Source organism: Emiliania huxleyi, assembly GCF_000372725.1.
Source record: "Emiliania huxleyi CCMP1516 chromosome Unknown EMIHUscaffold_1795, whole genome shotgun sequence".
Classification (NCBI taxonomy): domain Eukaryota; phylum Haptophyta; order Isochrysidales; family Noelaerhabdaceae; genus Emiliania; species Emiliania huxleyi.
Window position 1 is genome coordinate 2767 of NW_005200788.1, and position 2220 is coordinate 4986.

At 64.1% G+C, this 2220-nt stretch overlaps 1 protein-coding gene across 1 annotated transcript; it reads left to right on the top strand.

Annotated features, from left to right (window-relative positions):
* Window positions 1–1336: 1336 nt before the first annotated feature.
* EMIHUDRAFT_253609 (hypothetical protein) lies at window positions 1337–1873 on the top strand (the record flags this gene model as incomplete). The annotated part of the gene is made up of 1 exon (XM_005783586.1): window positions 1337–1873. One exon carries the CDS (start codon window positions 1337–1339, stop codon window positions 1871–1873), a length of 537 nt encoding a protein of 178 aa, XP_005783643.1.
* Between the last annotated feature and the right edge of the window lie 347 nt (window positions 1874–2220).

Genomic DNA, 2220 nt, shown 5'->3' on the forward strand with positions numbered 1-2220 from the left:
CCCAAAGGGTGGGTTGGCCCAGGCGCCCCCGCGGGCCTTAAGCAACCGCTCGAATGAGGACGCCCGCTTGCCATCTCCGCCCAAGGTGGCTCCACCCCCAGCCCCGGTAAAGGGCGTGCTTGTGGCGGAGGTTGCCCCACCCCCCGCGCGGGCGATTTGGTTGATTTGGTCCGCCGTGGTGCTCGTCCCGGTCCTCGCGCTCGCAGGGAGGCAAATGTTTTGACGCAAAGTCGCTCGGTCAGCCCCACAAACGAGGGGTGGTTGGGGGCGTCTTACTGTGCTGTTCGCGGTTGGGAAATTTCTTTCGGGGTGGAAGAGTTGTGCCCCGGACTCCCACTTCAGCGTTCAGAGGAGTCAGAGGGGTCGTGACGCCCCTCCCAAGGCCGCGGCGCCCCCGTGGCGGGTGGGGAGGTGAGGAACAGGGTTGAGGTTGTACACACGTATGGTGAGATGGGGAAAGTCCGCAGCCCGCCGGGAAAAACCCCCCCCCCCCCCGCCCCCCGGCCTCTGCCTCGGCCCAGACCCACCCTACCGCGGAGACCCCGCGTCATCGTGAGGGCCAGACCCCCCCCCCGCCCGCGCCCCCCGGCCGAGGCCCAGACCTACCCTACCTACCCCGTCATGAGGGCCGCCCCAACCAAAAAGAAACTACACCTCACAGAAAAGGAATCGACGCGATGTGCAAAGCATACAAGAAGGGGAGAAGGAAGAGGAGAGACGCCGGGGTGGTGACGAAGCAGGAGGAACTAGCGCAGACGAGAGCAGGGCAGACCCGGGGACTGGGGAGCCGGAGCGGACGGCATCAGCCGCCGAGGGAACGTTGGGAAGAGGCGCGAGGAGGGCGGCGACCTCGACCGACTATGGAGGACCCGTCGCCAGACGACGCAGGGCAGAAGACGGTGAGGCGGAGCTAGGGCGGAGCAGACGTGCAGGGCGAGACGAGGGAGGGAGCAGGACTTTGCGGAGATCAGCAGGAGGATGTACGAAGAGGTTAGGAGCGGCAGGGACCCGAGGGACCATGTGGAAGACGGCTAGTGCTAGTCAGTCCCCCATCCATCGGGAGGACGACCCCGGCTAGTCGCCGACCACACCCACAAAGAACCCTGCACAAAGATCGCAAGGGCGGGGACCTGTTCCTTTTTACCCACCTCACAGTAGAGAGCTGTCCGTTTTTATTTATTTATGGCTTTTATAGGGCTAAAAAAACGGCCGAACTTGCGGTGCCACGTCCCTCGGGCCAGTCCACACTGTTGAACACTGAGAGGGAGGCCGGGGAAAGGGCGCGCGGACTGGCAGAAAGACGAGCAAACGAATGGCCGCCCCTGCCACGCAGCGCATGCGTCGAGACGAGTCGGACCAGTCGGCAGCGCTCACCGCCGACTTTGCGCAGCGTATGGAGGACTGCGGTAGCTCTTGCGACCAATGCACGTGCAACCTGAGTGGGCCGTGTTGCAGGAGTTTGAGCGTATGCGCTAAAGCGGCCTGGACGTGCTCAGTGCTTGCTTGCCAAGCCAGCTATGACAAGGCGTGCAACGGCAGCCTCGTTGATACAGTGGAGAGGGCTGAGCCCGTAGTCGTTGCCTCTTGCGATGAGTTGAAGCAAAGGAGCGCCGCGTGCGACAAGTGCTCCTGTGGCCTGGCTGGGCTCTGCGCAGGCGCTTGCGGCGGCTGCTGCGTGTCATTTGCGCTTCCGTGCGCCAAACGCGTAGCGCCCGTCTGTGAAGCATGTCTTGAAAGGGTTTGCGGCTGCGGCGGTGCCGGTGGCGACCTTGCGCCGCAGCCAGGGTCATTGCTGCGTGAACGCTACGTGCCTCGGCCCGAGCCCAAGTTTATAGAGGTCCGTCGCCAGCGTGAAGGCTACACGTACTTGTAATGTTGAGTTCTCGTTCCTTTCATTTTGCGTTTTCGTGTCGCGCGCGCAGTCAGGTGTTGGGGGCGCGGGCGCGCGGCGCCGGGCGGGAGAGAGAGACAGCGCCCCACGCCAGAGTACAGCGGTGAGCGCCACATCATGGCACATCCGGATCCGCTACAAAACTGCCTCGCCTAAACGTGAACACCACTCTAGGCGACCAGCGACGCTCGCGGGCGGGAGCGAGGGCTTCTCTCGCGCGAGAACCGAATAAGCCGCGACCCGCGAGCCGCGAGCGGAGTCTTCCGAGACTCTGCTCCAAGTGCTCCGACACCAGAGGAGCGGACAGCGGAGTGTTGCTGTGGAGACGA